Source organism: Ptychodera flava, chromosome 16 (genome assembly GCF_041260155.1).
Source record: "Ptychodera flava strain L36383 chromosome 16, AS_Pfla_20210202, whole genome shotgun sequence".
NCBI classification, from domain to species: domain Eukaryota; kingdom Metazoa; phylum Hemichordata; class Enteropneusta; family Ptychoderidae; genus Ptychodera; species Ptychodera flava.
Window position 1 is genome coordinate 34,412,747 of NC_091943.1, and position 19,060 is coordinate 34,431,806.

General features: G+C 37.9%; 2 protein-coding genes across 3 annotated transcripts in view; one reads left to right on the forward strand and one right to left on the reverse strand.

Moving 5' to 3' along the window:
- The window catches only part of LOC139113997 (probable galactarate/D-glucarate transporter GudP), a 37,550-nt gene that overhangs the window by 5,866 nt on the left and 12,624 nt on the right, over positions 1-19,060 (reverse strand). The gene's annotated exons all lie outside the window — the stretch shown is intronic.
- LOC139115029 (uncharacterized) lies at positions 1,760-14,094 on the forward strand. Of its 2 annotated transcripts, XM_070676938.1 has the most exons (5): positions 1,760-1,895; positions 7,293-7,388; positions 8,767-8,901; positions 10,917-11,064; positions 13,359-14,086. In XM_070676938.1, the coding sequence occupies exons 2-5, from the start codon at positions 7,314-7,316 to the stop codon at positions 13,670-13,672; spliced, it is 672 nt and encodes a 223-aa protein (XP_070533039.1). In that variant the 5' UTR covers positions 1,760-1,895; positions 7,293-7,313; the 3' UTR covers positions 13,673-14,086. The 2 variants fall into 2 exon arrangements, with proteins under 2 accessions (XP_070533039.1, XP_070533040.1); XM_070676939.1 differs by lacking the exon at positions 1,760-1,895 and having other exon boundaries at positions 13,359-14,094.

The following is a 19,060-nucleotide window of genomic DNA, read 5'->3' on the forward strand; positions in this document are numbered from 1 at the left end:
TCAAAACATAACTGTAAAAGATTAACTAACAGATCAACTGAATTGCGGTTTTTCAAAACTTCGTAAGGGATTCCGTCCATACCTGCACTTTTACCTGATTTTGTTCTATTTAGAACCTTTTCAATTTCCTCTCTAGTAATATTTGAGTTTAAATCATGATTTGATTCATAAGTAGGATCCATAATGTTTTGCTCCAATAACGTCTTATGATTATTCATCTGAACATGAAAATCAACATCACTATCAGTTGTTTCACAATTATAAAGTAAGAAAAATTGATCCTGCCATTTCTGAAAAACTTGATTGGTATCTGAAACAACCTGTCCATTTTCATCATACACCTCCACTATCAATTTATTAGGTCTAGGTGGACCTAATTTATTTATATGATTCCAGAACATATTACGGTCATTAGTACACCCATAAATGTAATACTTGTCAACCATAAATGCAATAAATCTATTTTGTCGCTGCAATTGAGGAAGCAGCCCTTAAATATTTAATTATGTAATAAGGAAACAACTCTACACATTATTCATATCTTAATTGTTTGCGTTTGGTGTGTTTTGCACACTGTTCAGAAAAGCGAATCATTATTTACACAACATGTGACCTATGCGTGAACTCTTAAATCAAATAGCATCTGAAACGTTAGTTCATTCATTAATAAGTTTGAAAATACTGATTAAATTGTTAATGTTGTGATGTATCGTGACAGCCACTTTGACCGATACAAACGTGTCTAAAAGTAGAACTCAATGAAAATACACCAGTCCAAAGGTATCTTTGCCAAGTGTTCTTTTGTGTACTCATTCCTCCTTTCATACAAATTGTATCACCAGAAACAGTACACAGGCCCCCAGTCACTTGGCTTGTCTCGTCAGAGCAGTTACTGTAAGGCGTTCACCCCACGACCTAAGCAACAGCCTACTATCTAGCCTGACATGACAGTCTGCTGAATTTGATTTCTTCGATTTATTCTGTTTTGATATTTATATGCCCACAGATTTGGAGCAAGTCTACAAAAATAGAAGAGATCATTAATAGCTAATACGAGTCTCTAGTAATGTTTACTGAGAGCAGTTTTCGCGCACTGTAAGTCAAGCTGAAAAGGGAAAATGTACATGGCATCACAAACCTTCCGAATACGATCTTTACAATTCAGAATACGACGACTCCAACGCTATATGGAGTGCCCAAAGGGTCTGCAATTGATCGTCAACAAATGTCACGATCTTATTACGACCAAACGAGTCAAGTGTCACTACCAATCAGTCCCATTTGAATAAATCGTTGACTAACGTTTCAAAATTATGTGATTGAAACTATAAAGCGAAATCAAGTTAACTTACATTGACCCCTCACTGCAATGTCACCTATTGAGTAAAGAGAATTGTAACGTAAAGATACACATCTAATAACATCCGTTAATTAACATTATCTACTTACATTTTGTCTACTTACGTCGTTAATATGTAACCCGGATTTCGCAACGAGAGTATTATAAAATAAACTAACAATACACCGTTCGTGCGAATATCATCATAATCCATAGACATATTTTTTCATCGTCATCATCAAAAGAACAATGATGCCATCCCCTTTTGACGAAACGTAATTAAATGCAATTACTTTTACACTGCCTTTTGTTGGTATTTTTGTGGTTTTTGTTGAATCAACAGCTGTGCTCAACCAATCACAAAACCCATCGACATGAGATTATTTAATTCCACAAATGACATTCATAAACGCATGACACTATTATACATTCGACCAATCGCGAATTGATCCGGCGTTTTTCCACGTGGTTTCACGGTTGATTGAAAAGCAAGCGTTGCTTGAATTTCAGTCAGTCGCTCTTATAGCCAGTACGGCAACAGACTGATTGTGATACCCTGCAGGTCAGTATATGCATGTGATATTTACTTGACCAAAGTTGCATTAACCAGTTTGTGTAATAGCTTTTCACTTGCATTTCACGTTAGTTGGCGAACGTACGTTTTATACTTACCATGCATGTTATTTGTTTATGAGTGAATGTTTAATTGTCATACCTTTGATCGAGTCTGCACTCGTAGCCAGGATGACAAGAGATGTTTTTTAAAGGCTGATTGTTACACTTTGAAGAATAAAGCCAATAGTACATTTGTTGAGAACATGTGCACGGCCGATTTTGTGTGTCAGCCAAGGCGTGATACGGCAAATTATTGCGCAAATGTATGAGGGAGTGTTTTCATAGCGTTACACAGGAACGTGGCTTGAGTCGAGTGGTTTTGAGAGTGGGGATTTAGCCGAGCGGTTCAGTCCGTTGTCAAAATCGCCGTACACAAAACACAGACGCCCCGTAATTGCGGCACTGACTAACTAATAAGATTAAAATAATATAAATTTGCACTTTCTTCAAATCACTGTCACAATTTCCGACTGCTTAGTTTTTGTATCGGGTGAAGTACAGTGGGGGCCAGGAATTGGGGTTAGCTGACCAAATTGTCGGAACGGAGCGAGCGAAGCGACAATTTGGTCAGCTAACCCCGATTTCTGGCCCCCACTGTGCTTCACCCGACACAAAATCAAGCAAATGAAGACTATCACAGACTTTTTAGGGTTAGGGTTAGTTAGTTCATGTGATCGCGGCAATAACTCCGTCTCATTCCGGGTACAATATGTCCCCTCTCACGTTTTATTCATCAAATTTGTTGTCATCTACAAACTGACCCCGACGTCATTGGCCATATTGACCCCTTTTCAATCACAGGGGAGCCAGGAAGAACAAACAAACAAGAAAACGAATAAACAACAAAATAAATAAATAAACAAAAAATATACAAACATACAAAGAGGCATAAAAATACATAAATAACAAACAAACATACAGACAAACATAAACAAACAATATCATGAATAAATAAACAGATAAACATCTATTCATATTTATATTCTATCTCTATCTATCTATCTAGATATATATATACATGTACATATATATATATATATATATATATATATATATATATATATATATATGTGTGTGTGTGTGTGTGTGTGTGTGTGTGTGTGTGTGTGTGTGTGTGTGTAAGAGACAACAGCATATCGAAAAAAAGACTGAAATAATTGACCGAACGCTGATGCCACATATTCTACCACGGCGGTATCACTCTTCCCTCTTTTTTTCGATATGCTGTTGTCTCTTAACACACACCACACACACACACACACACACACACACACACACACACACACACACACACACACACACACATATATATCTATATATATATATATATATGTATATATATATAGCTAGATAGATAGATAGATAGAGATAGATAGAATATAAATATGAATAGATATTTATCTGTTTGTATGTTATTTATTCATGATATGTTTGTATGTTTATGTTTGTCTGTATGTTTGTTTGTTATTTATGTATTTGTATGCCTCTTTGTATGTTTGTATATTTTGTTTATTTATTTATTTTGTTGTTTATTGTTTGCTTGTTGTTTGTTCTTCCTGGCTCCCCTGTGTTTCAATATGGCGTTGCCAAAGACGGCACACAGTTACATAACAGAATTCAGAGTTCATTCCAATGCAAATAATAATCAACATGACGGTCAAAACATCTTTGTATGTTTTCATTCGCATTACTTCTTCTACAGACTGAAAATCACACCTGTACATTAGTTAAAACTCTGTTATTGATTGGTTTAATTTTTTTTCCCCAATTTTTTTTTTCTTTATCTTTGCGATCATGCCAGGCTGTATTATGGAAATTTATGAATACGCAGATGTAAAAAAACAACTCTATAATGAATTCAAGTTCCGGAAGTCCAAATACAGCTTGAGTCGACACAGTGACGGACATTTGATGATTGGAGTCATTGGTCGCGATATTTGTGCTTGCTTTTTAATTTCTGTTGACCGGCGTACGTATTATGCCAATGCTTTATCGAATTGTTCCTCCAGGTTACAGTATTATTCTGATGAGTGACAGGGGCCATATTCTTCGTTGTCCAAGTCTCCGCAGTTCTCTCATTTCACAGCTAATCATTGTCTTCATTTTGTGGATCCTAAAACCTTCGCCTACACCACCACCTTTGAAGGCGTGTGGATGCATGCCATGCGAACTTGGATTTGCTTCACACCTTCAGACTTATTTCCAACTTATCTTTATGAGTTCATTTGGCGGAGGCGTTTCGGTGATAAAGCTAAGGCGTGGATTTTACTTGTTCAACATATTTCAATTCTCTGTCCTTCAAGTTTACAGTCCCCTTCATCGATTCATTGCAACTCTGCACATAACACAATATTATGCCAAATGTTTTGAGACGGTCTAAAAACTAATATCACGCCTAAGTTTACAACTCAGGAGGCCACTGCCGCTGATGTGTGACACTGGGAATGCACAAACCAGACGAAGTTCGTGCTAGTGACAGTGTATGGACCTTAAATTATTATATTTGCAGCGAATTTCGTTTGCTTCTGTACTTAATTCACTTCGTCGATGGATGGAATTTTTATGTTATTTCCATGGCATATCCAACGAATTGTTGTTCACGTTTTCATCTACAATAGCAATGAAATATTGCATTTCATACATGTTGAGTGATGAACCACTTTTATATAAAAGTGTATCCTGTCAAAAACGAAACACACACCTTTCGTATTGTAAAAAGGCAGCAAATGACAAATTCAATAATAAATGTCAAACACAAAGTTTTCAACATATAAAACATCCTAAACAAGTGACAATTTTATACTTTAACTGTGCAAATACAACAAATAATATGAAAAATATTCAAACAATAACAAATCTGCACATACAACAAACACGACAATGCAGAGAAAAAAATAAAGACAGGCAATAAAGCAATCAATGCAGAGGCATAAATTCAATAAAGAAGGAAAATGCGTAAAAGACTTTCAAATCATTACAAGTGAACATTATAAATTAATCAGTTCCTGCTTAACATTATCATCCTAACGTTTATATGAAACATTGCATCCCTTTCTCGCAACTTGTTCTCGTGGAGTACAGGTTATAGGTAGTGCTTCACGTGATGGGTTCGACCCCCGGCAGCGGTAAGAGTTGTTGTGTAAAATAAACGTAACTAAAAAATAACACTTCTCTCACTTGTCATTAATGAACCGTTGCTTCCACATAGGTATCAGGCTGGCTGAAGAAGACGTGGATAGAGTAATAGGATACTACAAAATGAGGGAAAGGAGTGAAGATAGTAAAAAATTGGGACCCTTCTTTTCAATAATTTCCCCCGTAAGTTTCCAAGCCCCCATTCCCAACTCTTACACCAAAAATAATTCATCGCCCCTTTTAGAGTGTAACCTTTGACCTCATTTCAATAAGTACGCACATCTTTGACGTCATCAGTTTGTGGCTATACCACTTGTAAAATGGTGCCGTGAGCGTACGTGCGTGAGTGCTTCACGAACTCTTCAACGTTGTGGAGCGGTCGCAGTCTGAAAAGTGTAACAACTTAGGCTGCGTTCACAAATAACGATTAGGGGGGGGGGGGGCTGGAGGAATCTCGATTGAAATCTTATTTTTTTTCAGATCCCCCCCCTAAGTACCCTAAAAAATTTTCAAATGCCCCCCTCTATATGGTCAAAATTTTTCAAGTCCCCCCCCCAAACTATCACAGGCCCGCATATTTGTAAAGGATGTGAGCGCAGAAAAAATAAACATGTATTGCGCCGTTCTGCTCACAGGTGTTCAACACTACTTGTATAAGCACTGTGTATAGTCATATTCCCAAGGCAAGTTCTTAGTGAATTTTTTAGATTTATTGGTCTAAAAGCCAACTTGAGTTAATCCAACTCTGGCCAGGTCAATTGCTCCTGTTGAAGAGCACACAAAATGCAATCATGAGAGAGTAGGAAAATTGTGAATTCTGGCTAATTGCCATATTGCACAGTGATCTACCAAAAAATGTTTCAAAACTACAAGACCTACTGGTATATGAATTAGATGCTACTCAAAATTGACAATACCGGAAGGTTAAAATATTCCATCAAATAAATGTTTAATCTCTGAAATTTTGGGTGTGATAATTGCAAATTTGGTTAAAAAATAAATAATTCCATTTGGTCACATATTTTTTCTTTTAGTCTTTACTATTCAAAGTTTTACTTCTGTATCATTTTATAATAAGAGTTTGAAAATTTAGAAAATCAAGCATGGTGACCCCATCTTTTTTCTTTAATATTTGATTATTCTCATATGCCAGAATTCAACAAAATTTCTATGTTTTCTTCCATGTGTTGCTCTCTGGCTTGATCTTGTGTACAAGTGAGTTTCACTGTCACGAGTGTCATTTGACCAAAACTCTTCTTCAACTACCATGTACATCAGAGTCAGAGCTGTCTCTGTCACTGTTCAGGTATGCAGTGACGGTGACACTGCAGTAGCAGGGTAGTATCTGATAGTGACACTACCCGTAGGCAGTAGCTGTATTAACTTTGATAATTTTGGCAATATTTTTGTTCGGTTTTACAACTGCGTTCTTGTTCTACTCCGTACAGCATGTTGCATTGTCCAGTATTCAGCTTGCTATCACAGCCTATGTATGTGTACCATGCATTTGTATCACTGACAACTGACTGTCAGTCTGGACTCCAATTAAATTATCACCAAATACATATTTATATTTATATATACAGGCTTTGTCGACAAACTAAATATTGTGTGTTTGAGCATGCTGTAGGGAGATAGCAAGAAACTGTAGTTGTTATATTGCATAGAAATATTGCAGAAATCATTAACAGTTGCAGCTTCTACCCTGTTATGAAGCTCGTTTGTTTTTTACGACAAATCACACGTTTAGATTTTTTCGAGATAAAAGTCATGAAATGTGACAAAATGGTTCTAGATTTTGTTAAATTATTACTAACATTACAACATAAAAAATGGTATTCTTTTTCATTGAATTACCTACAAAAAATTGGAATTGGAAAATGTAACACTCAAAAGGGACCTAAAAATTTTCAAGTCCCCCCCTACAGGTAGAGCAAAATTTTCAAGTCCCCCCCCTCCACTACCCCAAAAATTTCGAATCCCCCTGAATTCCTCCAGCCCCCCTAACCGTTTTCTGTGAACGCAGCCTTAGCCGGTTATTCAACCACTTTTTGAGAGTGGGAATTTAGCAGAGCGGTTCTGTCTGTTGCGTCTCCGCTAGGCGACTGATGCCGTATGTTGTGAGTTCGAACCCGATTGAAAACTAGCCGTATATCTACGACAAACCATGACAATAACCATCACCGTTTCAAATTGCTTGAACCTGCAGCATACAAATACTACCATGGTAAGGTTCGGCATCTTCAATTTGACAGTGCCACTGTTCTTACTCTTGGTCCTGCCAACTTGTGCTGTAAAGGTAAGACAAGTTTATTTTCACCTTCAATATATTTCACCAGAAGAAATCGTCAAATAGTCCAGAATAGTCAAGCGAAATGTAACATTGCAAGTACACGTTCTATGATCGGATGTGTAACGTTTTTCCTTGCAGTTCACGTCATATTCCAGTACAAAATGTCACTTTTGCTTGTAACCAAAGTGAGTGACGTTGTAACCTCCATTAATGTAATAATCTCCATAAATGTAACATCAACTATAATTGTAATAAAATGCACCCATAAATGTAACATCACCCGTAAATGTAACAAAAATCAACCATAAATGTAATAAAAACACCAACCACAATTGTAATACATGGTAACCATAATGTAATAAAAAATCACCCATAAATGTAATACTTGTCAACCATAAATGTAATAAATCTATTTTGTCTCTGCAATTGAGGAATTAGCCCTTAAATATTTAATTATGTAATAAGGAAAGCAACTCTACACATAATTCATATCTTAATTGTTTGCATTTGGTGTGTTTTGCACACTGTTCAGAAAAGCGAATCATTATTTACACAACATGTGACCTATGCGTGAACTCTTGAATCAAATAGCATCTGAAACGTTAGTTCATTCATTAATAACGTCTCATCATGGTTACGCAAACTCAATTCTGTATGGAATGCCTCACTTTTTATTTGATAAATTACAGCGCTGACAATACAATGCAATGCATGTAGTGCATGTGCGGCAGAAATAATGACAATACTATATTGGTTGTCCATGAAAGGTAGAATAGAATTTAGAATAATTTTATTAGTTAACGAGCTATTACAAGGCAACTCACCACAGTATATCACAGATATGATTGATAGTAAACGAAATTCCATGTATAATTTAAGAACAAATAAAATGCAAAATTTATTTGTGCCATATTCTGTTACATGTAAAAGATTAAGAATAGGGCAATTACTGTTTGTTGACCTATAAGCGTTTGAATTCTGTCCCCGAACAACTGAAATGTGTTAACAACTCAGAGCAATTTACTGTAAGCCCATGTTAAAGTCCTCTCTGTTTACAAAAATAACTACAATTCGTAAGGTTTGTGAGTAGTTAAGATTTGTAATTGTCTGTAGTTTTTAGAACTTTTATTTTACACTGAGATTAAATACATCGTTCTATAACTTTTAAATGTAAGATGTTGCATTTGTAATAGTACGGCGCTTTTAAATATCTTTATGATAGAAAAGGCTCTTCAGAATATAAATAACTGTTAGTATTAAATTTTATTATTTCATGCATATTGATGTTTATATCTACAGTATTTAAAATCATTTATGGATATATATATATCACGTGTTTAGCCAGTAGCGAAACAAGCTGCACTTTTATTGTATATTACTACAGCACCGCTCATGTTCGTGCCGACCCTGCACATGGGATGATCTTGCAGAGTGCGAAGAGAAATTAACTAAGTATGTCCACAACCCGGAAAACTGGGACGTTGAAAATCCATCATACCTGTACTGTGACTTTGTTCAGGTAAGCAAAGGACATGGACCACATGTACAGGTGCGTGGAGTTGCCGTGTAGTATACTAGAGCCTTTCTATGTATACTACACGGCAACTCCACGCAGCTGTGACATATACTGGTCGTTATATCGCATTTATCTTGTATAGGCAGGCCGACAAACGTGCACGAACTGCACACACAATTATACACAGGGAAAATTCATGAAACGTTTCTGACATCCTCATTGGATGTATTTACCTTCTGTAGAAAGTATCTCAACTTTGTTATTCATGGCAGGAAATGACATTTTCAACATTAAAGGGGCAAGTACCGATTATCAATGCAAGTCTGATAAGATTCTGCTATCTTAGTTTTTCAGCGAGCGATTTATAAATCTAACAATTTTATCTGACGAGGAGAAACGTTGATTACAAAACTCTGTTAACTTTTTTAATATTCTTATGAAATGTTTATGAAATTCAAATGGTGTGAACTGACGGTTTCCCGATATGATGCCCATTTTAGATACACATTAAAATGAAAATTTAGGTTGTACCTTCACATTGCTGAATAAACCAACACAGTGCATTTCAAGATCCATTAGAGTCATAAAAGCAGCCAATCTACCGAGTTGATAACATTCGTCATAAGTGTGATAAATGATTCAGCCAGTATAGCCTTTGATCCTTTGAACCCTATGCCCTCCACTTTAACACGGTGTGGGAATTTCCGTAGGACAGGGATTTAGGGGCCTATCGGATGAAATGTGAAGATGTTCACGGAACGCATTTTGAAACATGAAAATCTACACTAACCCTTTCTAAAACTACATTTATTGCCCAATGTATTTTGGCCACATATTCCATTATTAGATAAACTTCATCAACTATTTCAGGTCAAGTAATTCAAAATGAGGATAGAACAATGTTTCCAGAAGATCATTGTGAATCACCATTGAGACACTTTCTATCACAATCTGGTCAAATTTGAAAACAATAGCCATATCTATGTCTTATTGTCTATATTTTTAAGTCTTCAAATTGTCGACATTTTTTTACATACACTGCCCATGTTAGGTTTTATTTGGAATAACCAGCTTAACCTGAGAGTGATAGCTGAATCAAGCAGACAAATTCATTGTGTTAAACGCTTTGCTCAAATAAAACAAAATTAAAGATGGAAACACAAATCCAAAAAGCCCGCAAAATTCACTACCTTGATGATGTACATGCGGATTGCACTTAGAACTCTTTGTTATAGCTTTTGAGAAAGCAGAAAAAGAAACCAAAGTGCTACTTTATAAAGGAATGACAACATTGAAACTCAATTTGAAGCACTTCAACAGAGAAAAGAACTTTCTTTCCATTAATGAAAGACCTGACGTAACCGATTTGTTTTTGTTGAGTTGGTTTCGTTGGTAACAGTAAGGAGTTAGAATGCTTGTCAGAAAGGTATTACAGTACAGTCTTATGGTTGGTAGTATTTTATTCCATTTACAGCAATGTGCCTTCATTAGTAATTAGAGGGAAATCTTATCATAGAAAGGGCATGCCACATATGTATTTCGGCAACATATGTCAATTAATGAGAGGATTGAATTGCTTCTAATTACGTGCTATTAAAATGTGACCTTCATTAGAGAAAATGACTTTTACATGTTTTATTGCCAATTTCGCGAGGAACGCCTGGTGCTTGGCCTTTTCCATATTGATTCTATATATGTTGTAACTTTCTTAATTTAAATAATAAGCAAAATGAATATGAAATCCGTTTGCATGCCGTATTGTACACACACACACGCACGCACGCACACAGACAGACAGACAGACAGACAGACAGACAGACAGACAGACAGACAGACAAACAAGCAAACAAACAAACAATTTTCTTTTGAAAAGGGGATATTGTATTTTTATCATTAAATTGATTTATTGTTCAGTGCCATCTGTGCGTGGTGCGCATATCTATCTGTCTGTCTGAATATACCCATGGCGTGAGTATTTCACGCGTTGCGTGTGATAATATGAGTTTTTTCGTTTTTAGTTGCGGATGCAATGTCTAGATGAGCTCAAGTGTGACAAAAGTAACCCAGGAGAAGACATGCCTATAAATATCACTAAATGGATGGAGGTGGTTGTCCCGCGTGCACAGCAAATGGTGGACTACAATCTCTGCAGGCAGCCTGCCGACAGTGAGTATATCGAAAGCAAAGGTTTTTTCGAACAATAATTATTTGAAGAGAACACATATGAGCTATAGAAGTCAAGCAAGAAGAGTATCCTGTCGGGAAAGAATTTTCGATCAAATTTCAATTCTTTGCCGACCAAAGTATTTATGATCGTAAAGTATGGTCTTCTTGTGCATATATGAGTTCCACCTATGGATGAACCGTTCGATGATGGAAAGGGGTCGCTAGTATTCTTACTTGCAAATTTTCTTTGCGTTCCAAATTTTACAAACGATTTCTTTTGGGAGTTTGCGCAGCCTGAATACTGTTCCCAGCTATACACTTCTTTATAAGCTGACCACCAGGTAAATATTGTCCTCGCAAAATCGACATGGCTGCAAAATTATTTTAGTTATTTTTGCTGTGCAATTTTTTTTTCAAGTTTTGACTCGCCTCCAAATATCTAATGATCCATCGTTTAGGACTCGATACTCGCTTGACATTAATCGTTAGGAAGCCAGGGGGGGGGGTCATCAGGGTTTGGAGTCCCTTGACGTTTAATCGTTAGGAAGCCAGGGGGTCATCAGGGTTTGGAGTAGATTCTTCGATCATGACCAACGGTTTGTGTCAGTCAATCTTTACTTATATGACAGGCTGTACCTTTGATATTTTCTGTAAGAGTAATTCAGAAAAAACAAGTCATCGTTGATGACACAGTCCCCACTTGTTAATGGGTACTTTGATTACAAGTCCTCAGAGAGGATAGAGTCCTCTTCATTAATTAGGTCTGTGATAAAATACTTTGATACAGATGCGCTCAATGGCCAAGAATGAGTTCCATGGTGATGAAAATATAAAACCAATGTAGGCCACCATCCTAAAGTTCATTAAATGAGTCAACTAGGAATTAATCAACAGGATGTTGCAAAACATTTTTGCATCCTATCATAACACTGATAGATTATCACTGGTACCATATTTTATAAAGTTTGATGCAGTGCTTCTGGACATTCACCCTAAAAACAAAAGTTCATCTTGTAAATGCAAATTGGCAATTAATTTAATTTATTGGATCGTATCAGAAAACAAATCGACGTGCATATGTATGACATAGGTCAATGTCCTTGTACCAACTTGAATAAAATCGGTTGAGATATGCCTGAGTTATGGCTTCGTACATAAAAAAATTGTAACAAAATGGCCGCACGGCAGCCATATTGGATCGTATCACAAAACAAATGACGTGCATATCTATGACATTGGTCAATGTCCTTGTACCAACTTTGAATAAAATCGGTTGAAACGTGTCTGAGTTAGGTCTCTGTACATGAAAAAATCGTAATAAAATGGCCGCCTGGCAGCCATATTGGATCGTATCAGAAAACAAATCGACGTGCATATGTATGACATAGGTCGATGTCCTTGTACCAACTTTGTATAAAATCAGTTGAGATATGCCCGAGTTATGGCTTTGTACATGAAAAAATTGTAACAAAATGGCCGCACGGCAGCCATATTGGATAGTATCACAAAACAAATTGACGTGCATATCTATGACATTGGTCAATGTCCTTGTACCAACTTTGAATAAAATGGGTTGAAACATGTCTGAGTTTAATGGCTCCGTACATGAAAAAATCGTAATAAAATGGCCGCCTGGCGGCCATATTGGATCGTATCACAAAACAAATCAACATGCATATGTATGACATAGGTCAATGTCCTTGTACCAACTTTGAATAAAATTGGTTGAAACGTGTCTGAGTTAGGTCTCTGTACATGAAAAAATCGTAATAAAATGGCCGCACGGCAGCCATATTGGATAGTATCACAAAACCAATTGGCGTGCATATCTATGACATTGGTCAATGTCCTTGTACCAACTTTGAATAAAATCGGTTGAAACATGTCAGAGTTATGGCTCTGTACATGAAAAAATCGTAATAAAATGGCCGCCTGGCGGCCATATTGGATCGTATCACAAAACAAATCGACGTGCATATGTATGACATATGAAGTAATCCTTGTATCAAGTTTGAATGAAATCGCTCCAGGCATCTCTGAGATATCTGCGTGAACGGACGGACGCACGCACGCACGCACGCACGGACGCACGCACACACGCACGGACATGACCAAACCTATAAGTCCCCCGGACGGTGTCCGTGGGGACTAACAAGCAGTACTTGAAGTACTTACGAGAATTTTAACGCAAATGAATTGTTAAGAAATTGCCAAAATGATAACAAAATTATGTGCTGACGTAATAAGAATAGGGATTACATCATTTTATACCTGTGACTCCCTTTATGTTTTAGGGCCAGTGGAATACGATGCGACCGACCCATGCGATGAATATTTCGTCACCAAAAAGTGTACCGAAGCAGTGAGTCACTATCTTAAGACCCCGTTTTCGATGACGTGCGCAGCAATGATGAAAGCCGCTAAGTGCTTTCCCGCCCTTCGCGACCCTTGCGGACGGAGCGAATGGTCAGTATACCTTGACAAGATGCCCTACCACCTGATGGCACTGAAAGGTCACTGCAGAATGTACTATGATCCGAGCATCCTCGAAGCCCAAGAAAAATGGCGGGAAGAACATTCGGATGACTACTTTGAATATTTCAATTAAAATAGTAGGCGTTTTGAAATTGAAAGACTTACATTTCTCAAACTTTCCATGAGAAAACTTTAAATCATTCCTTTCGAAACTGAATTAAGAATAAAAATAAGTAGTGGCCGTGCAAAAGTTAGTACGACAAAAACAATTACCCTATCTTTTCGACACTTGAAATTCAAAGTGTTAACTCTATGTCAATAAATTTAGATTATAAAAAAGCTGTTGAAAACTTTTACTCAATCAGTTTCAAATATGCCCTGCAAGTGGTTAACCTCAAAAGTACTGTAAAAGTTTTAGAGTCCGGATATCTCTCCCAAAGACGAATTCTAACTTTACTTTCCGATGAAAGGGTGTGCTTGCTGAGGAGAAGTATGTTTACAATCGGCGGTACTGTAAAATGAATAAAAAAAGAAAGAGGGGAGACATCTGTCTTGAGGTGTCTTTAGGGGAAATATAACTCGCTAGACTATGCACGAGGTACACGGAAACTTGAGCTTGATTATCTGGGGAAGACGCACTTAAACCAAGATCAAGATATGCGGTTGCCATGGACTTTAATTGTAACGGTGAGACACCTGGAAGTAAATTTCTGACTATGCTACGAACTGAAAAACTAAACTACTCTAACTACAGGAGCGATCCTTAATCTTCACACCAGCCTGGTGCCTCTCGGAATTCCCTTTTTGCCTATAAATTTTCTCCTTTTGATCCAGTTTATGAATGTTTTAGCAAGGAAATGGGATTCTTTTTAAATTCCGATCATTGGCTTCTGGTCGTGGAAACGCATCATATCGGGGCGTTAGTCCCTCATGCAGGTTGTTAAGTGAGGGAAATGTGTGAATTTGACGATTTTTTCCTATGTCTGACTCCGCGGTAATGTCGAATTAGAAGAACTGATGAGAATGGAATCATACCGGCACGAGAGAAATGATAGAGATGTGACAGTACAATAAAAAGAAAACTTTTTTCCAATAGTAGAGGTGGACACGCAACACAGATATTTAGCCCTAATATCATTGAATGTGCTTTTATTCTTTATTAAATATTATACACGCATGTATTAATTACATGTGTCTTCTCAGGCAAAGATGTTGGTCTATACAAGGATCATAGCAGCACTGTGTAAAGTAGAGAACGGATATAGAGTAGAAATTATGACTATAGTCTATATGTAACTTCTTGTTTCTAGCGAATCACAAAGGGATGATTATCATGGCATTTAAAATCACAATACTGTAAATTGTCAAAGACAAGCGTCTAAGTTTTTTTTGACGCGATAATATTCCATGTTACATATTAGTTTTGTTCAACTTATTCGCGCCAGAGAAATGTCACCAAAACAAAAGTTTCATGTTATATGACGGAAAAGTTAAGTTCAATCTAAAGAGGTGGACATCGATAGAATTTGCTGGTAAATTTTATTTGAAAACATAAAGCTTCGAACCTTCCAGGACAGACGCCGGCAAACACACTTCAACGACATCGTGTCAGTCGGACTCTTCGTCGTTGACGCTCGCAGAACATGACCTTTGTTGTGGTTAAAACTCTTAGTAAGAATTAACGAAGTGGGTAACGATCCAATGAAGCGGAGGTGTTGCACATGCCTAATTGTCAAGCTCGAAAAAGATGGGTGAAGTTGTCACTTTTGCATGTCACTCACAAGAGGTTTTGTTTCATCGTCGTGGTAGGAACCTCTCTGATACTGTTCCTGCAACTTCTTGGCCAGTGGCAGAGACACGAGTGCTACAATAAAGGACAGGGTGTAGACTCCAGGATACAGAATCAGAAGGGAATACCTCATTCCTTTGCTGCAGTACAGTAGCTCGAGGTTTTGCCTGGGTATTTGGGTCGGACGCCAAACCAGATTTTGCCGTCCGACCCAAATACCCAGGCAAAACCTCGAGCTACTGTACTGCAGCAACTCATTCCTATGAGAGATCTGGCCGGGGCATAAGCAGATTAAGATTGCCACCAAAGTTATTGACGGAGAACACATAGACAGCAACAGCCGACGTATGTTTTCCTTTGGGAGCTTGTTCGACGACCGTTTGTGATGGCGAGACTTCCCCAAATTTCTGATGATTGCGTAGTTAGGCATTAAGATGATGAAACACGAGATACAAAACACCGACAGAAAACGGAATCGTGATGAGCTGGAATTAGTTAAAACAGAGTTTTATTTGACGAAAGGACAACGACATTGAACACACAGCTATCCATCCAAACACTTTATTCTTTATACAAGTCTGTCTGTCTGTCTGTCTGTCTGTCTCTCTCTCTCTCTCTCTCTCTCTCTCTCTCTCTCTCTCTCTCTCTCTCTCTCTCTCTCTCTCTCTCTCTCTCTCTCTCTCTCTGTAAACTTTCCTGAACGGTCGTAGAGATATATTGGTAAAACGAGTGAGTGAATTAGTAAGTAGTTTTCTGGATGACAGAGAAAGAAACCTGAACGACTTGTCAGTCACTGAGAACTTTAAACTTTTTCCCAGATTGTCAAGATCAGACTTACAACGGTAATAGTGTAGAATATCAACCTTCCATAATATCCTTTCCGCACTGCTGCCCGGTCGGATATAACGCCACCGAAAATCGTTGCAAGACTGCCCATGGCAATTGGTATCCAGCTCATGAAATGTTCGTAGGGATACTTGGGGTAGTAGAAATCAAAGTAATTTCCGATGTTGTTGTTGAAGACGTAGCCGCCGCCACAACGCAGAGTGAAGGTACATAACAGTACAACAAACAGACTGCTACAGAATGGCTGATATGATGTTACATTTTCATTGTTGACTTGTATTTGCACGTTTGTCTCGTTGTGGTCTGAGATCTTGAATAGACAGGCGAATTGTTCAAAAGCATCATATTATTCATTCAAACATTGCGATTGCAAAGTACTGTAACGTTTGTTGAAATGAGTATTTGATTCTGTGTTCCAAAAAATTCAATATGGCGATTAATCATTCACTTGGGATCATAATATTCGCAATTAAAGGTATAATGTGCTTTCCTCGTACTCAACAAACCTGTACTCGAGCTCATATATCTGACCGGACAATATATTCGTCTTTCTTTAGCATTTGTGTCCACCCATGTAGACTCTCTCACAACCCCTCACTGGCCACGCACTGTATGATGTAGCCTGACTCTGCATAAAACTCAGCGAGCTCGAGCCTCGTTGACTTCGCAAGTTCACTGAGCCAGGCTATATCAGCGACAGTGCGTAGCCAGTGAGGTGCTGTGAGGGAGTATTGCATTAAAGTAGTTCGCGCCTCGTAAGTAAAAGACTTAAACTTTTGCTCAAGCTTTCCTTGAGGAATCTTTCAACCATTCTCTTTCAAAATCAAGAATAAAAATTGGGGGTCACCGTGCAAAGTTTGGTACTAGGGAAACAAATAACTCAAGATTTACCGATATTTAAAATTCAAAATGGCCACCATCCGCGTGTTAACTCCATGGAGAAAAATATAATTTTCGCATTTCGAAAAACTAAACCGGTGAAAAGTTTTCTTACATCAAGAGCTGTAAAATGAACCCCTACAAGTGGTATATCAGAAAAGGATTGTGAAAGTTTGAGAGGCCAATTTTGTGTCCCCGATGCGCGCTCAACCTTACACTATGCTAGTTTAACGCAAGCGTCTATCTTTCCGACCAATTCTTTAACGTATCATATGTAACTTACCTCCCTCGGTGGTTCTTTCACCGTGCAAAAGTGTGATCCCTGCCAGCAAGACGCCTGGCATACCAGATATCCAATAGGCCCATCTCCAGCCCAGTAGATCCACCACCACGTTTAAGAGAAATGCAATGCTTATACCCGTGTAAATGCCCCATGTAAAAATTGCGATACACAGACCACGAATACTCTAGTAAAACACAAACATGCGGGTAAATAGTTAAAAAGGCGTACATGTATCATAAACACGATTGGAACTAATTAGGGATAATTGGATTTTCATATTTTTCAAACTTCTCAAAAATGTTAGGTGCCCTTTAGCTGAATATTGAAATATTACAAATTACTCATAAAAACAAGCGTGTAACTTAAAAAGAAAAGCAGATGAGCTTACATTTGCAGATTAAACACACAGCACTTCACCATCCAATTAGCCCAAATTAGTTCATATTGGACATCTTCATTGATGACTGTCTAATCTGAGATCATTCAGAAATGAGCAACACCCAGTGGTCTGAAAGGCAGGCCCACAGAGTTTTTTTCTTCAACGGACCGGCGAATGATACTACTGAACTGAGATAATAAAGAATGTACGAAAAATTAGCAAAGTAAATTAAACTGTAGGACCATATCACTAGATTTGCAATAGTACTACTTTGAAGACCGCCAAATGGTCAGTGGGTTTGATAATCCTTGTGAATATCGACCTCGATCATATCGATACCATACAAAGACAATATTCTTACTTGTTTGCAGGAGCTTGATATGATACTTGCAGCAAATGATGGAAATGGAGCTTAACTGAGAGAGAGAGAGAGAGAGAGAGAGAGAGAGAGAGAGAGAGAGAGAGAGAGAGAGAGAGAGAGAGAGAGAGAGAGAGAGAGAGAGAGAGACTCCCCCCCGTATGAGCGAGAGACTATACTAATAATAAAAAGAAAAGACAATGGACTGTCAACGGACTGTCAATGGACTCTAGCATGGAGTATAATTCGGTTGTTTTAACGAGTTAGCTGATGAAGAGGGGAATAACATGCGGCAAAGAAACGGCACTGACGGCTTTTCGAGCGGGCACTGGGCCAGGGGAGTTTTTATCGTGAGGAGAGGGGAAGCGGTGAGAGGTTTGCTTGTGGGGAGAGGGAAGCCCTTCGAGGGAGTCAAATCGTATCCCCGGACACTTATGAACAGATCCGATTTTATCTTCCAAATTTTAATTTTGTTCAACAAACGTAAGAACAAACACATTCATATATAGAAATATCCCTGGTGAAAATTTATCAGAATCAGAAGCTTGATCTACCCATGAAAATATTCATTTTTATTACGGACAGTACAGAGATAGACTTATACCCATTTCTACCCGAAGGAAATCTCACCAAACATAAGAGAATATTGATATACTCACACAATTGCCAATGCTACTCTTGCTACAACAAGATGCCAATAATGTGTAGAAAACCCTGTTACTATGACTACCATACTCCAGAGTATTACACAAACCACAATCACGTGTTTCCTGTTAGCTTTCTTTTTCTCCGTGACCAGACTTGCAGGAATTCCCGTGGCGCTGAAAATAACGACGAACAGCGGGCCGGCTAGCAGTTGATACTGCAAACCAGTCCCCGTGTACGACCATCTGCAATACTCGGAGTATTCTTGGCCCGAATCACATCTGTGATGCAAGGCCGTCGTGTTGAAACTTAACGTGGGCATATGATCACCAATTACCATGA